The 1,489-nt window shown below is 38.1% G+C and overlaps 1 protein-coding gene across 1 annotated transcript; it reads right to left on the minus strand.

Moving 5' to 3' along the window:
• Positions 1 to 323: 323 nt before the first annotated feature.
• Positions 324 to 1,323, minus strand: LOC106534980 (uridine-cytidine kinase-like 1; the record flags this gene model as incomplete). Its single annotated transcript, XM_014031815.1, is given in 2 exon segments — positions 324 to 1,069; positions 1,167 to 1,323. Coding segments are annotated over 2 exon segments (234 nt in total), but the record flags the coding sequence as incomplete, so codon positions are not given.
• Between the last annotated feature and the right edge of the window lie 166 nt (positions 1,324 to 1,489).

Below are 1,489 nucleotides of genomic sequence, written 5' to 3' on the forward strand. Positions count from 1 at the left end.
CTCTTGGAGGAGAGACGAAACGTTTCATTAGAGAAGAACCCGTCCAGAAGAACTATACTATTATTTTCTTTTTCAAGCAGCAAATAGTTTCCAAACATAATCTGAGCATTTCTTTTACAAAACCCCAAATTTAAATCAGCTGAGATGTTGTGGGAAATAATTAAAAACAAATAAAAATGAGTTTTGATGTTTAGTTTCTTACTGTTACATGTAAAGTTTATGCTTTAAGAACTGAGGGGAGAAAAATCAAAGATTGTTATAAAAAAGGGATAAAATAGGAATAAAAATACCGGTACATAATTTAAGATATTTGACATGATTAGTCAGTTATATTCAAGTATTTTATTATTGTTGTCCCTTTTGGTGAAAGTTGCCTGAGACAATAACGTTTCAATTTAATCGCAGAAAAACAACAACTTGCTGAGAAACATAATCCCACCTGGGATTAATAAATTATAATAATGCACAACTGTGGAGCAAACTGAAGAGTTGCAAAAATTTTACGCAACATTTTTGTGCAAAACAAAAGATTATCACATTTGCCATCTACTGGGATTAATATAAAATGAAGCGTAAATTTAATCAGATTTTTGTGAGTGACTTTCCCGCTGGATTTAAACAAATAATTTAATCTAGAATATCTGGCCTGAAGAGACTTTCTGTGCAAAATTAAAAAAAAAAAAACCTGGAGGGAATTTAAGACTCCTCCAGTAAATTGATAGYAAATAAATTCATCAAAAGCATCAGAGGAAAGTTTATAAATAATAATCTGGATTATGTAGTTTAGGATTTCGCCTTTTTTTTCTCTTTTTTTAAAAAAAGGTAGATAATTTGGAAGTGAGTTTGCGTCAGACTGCGTGACAAAAGCTTTCAGAGCCGACAAACATCCTGCAGGATGTTTCCGTCAGGAGGACTCAAAGGTAGACGTTAATCCAGGGTCTCCTCGCTGGTCTGAAGGGACTCTTTCTGATAATCTCTGCTCCTCTTCCTCCTCAGAGGTCCATGCCTTCGTCACTTTCACACCAGTCTGACGGAGCGTCGGTGCCGAAGTAGCGATCTCCAAAATTACCTGAAGAAAGACAAAGAGAAACCCGAGCCGGTCGTTGACTCAAACAGGTTTTTCCTGAACTTGTTGGGCGTTTGTTCTCGCAGCCGACGCAGCTCACCGATCCCCGGGATGATGTGGAACTGCTCGTTGACCTCCTTGTCCACGGCGGTGCTGATGATGCGCACTTTGGGGAAAGCGTACGCCACTGAGTGCACGCCCATCTCCGCCATCAGCAGCGACAGCAGGAAGATCTTATCCTCGGCCACGTCGTGGTCCTTCACAAACACATCCAACCGTCCACGCAATTAAAGGGACAATATCATGTAAAATTAACTCTTTTGAGTTTTATATCATGTTATAATGTTATACTATCATAAAAAACATCAAAGCTTTGCTCTGACTCATTCATGCATGTTTGAGAAATCCTGCAGTGTTTTTATG

The sequence above is a fragment of the Austrofundulus limnaeus genome, unplaced genomic scaffold (genome assembly GCF_001266775.1).
Source record: "Austrofundulus limnaeus strain Quisiro unplaced genomic scaffold, Austrofundulus_limnaeus-1.0 Scaffold1326, whole genome shotgun sequence".
Lineage (NCBI taxonomy): Eukaryota > Metazoa > Chordata > Actinopteri > Cyprinodontiformes > Rivulidae > Austrofundulus > Austrofundulus limnaeus.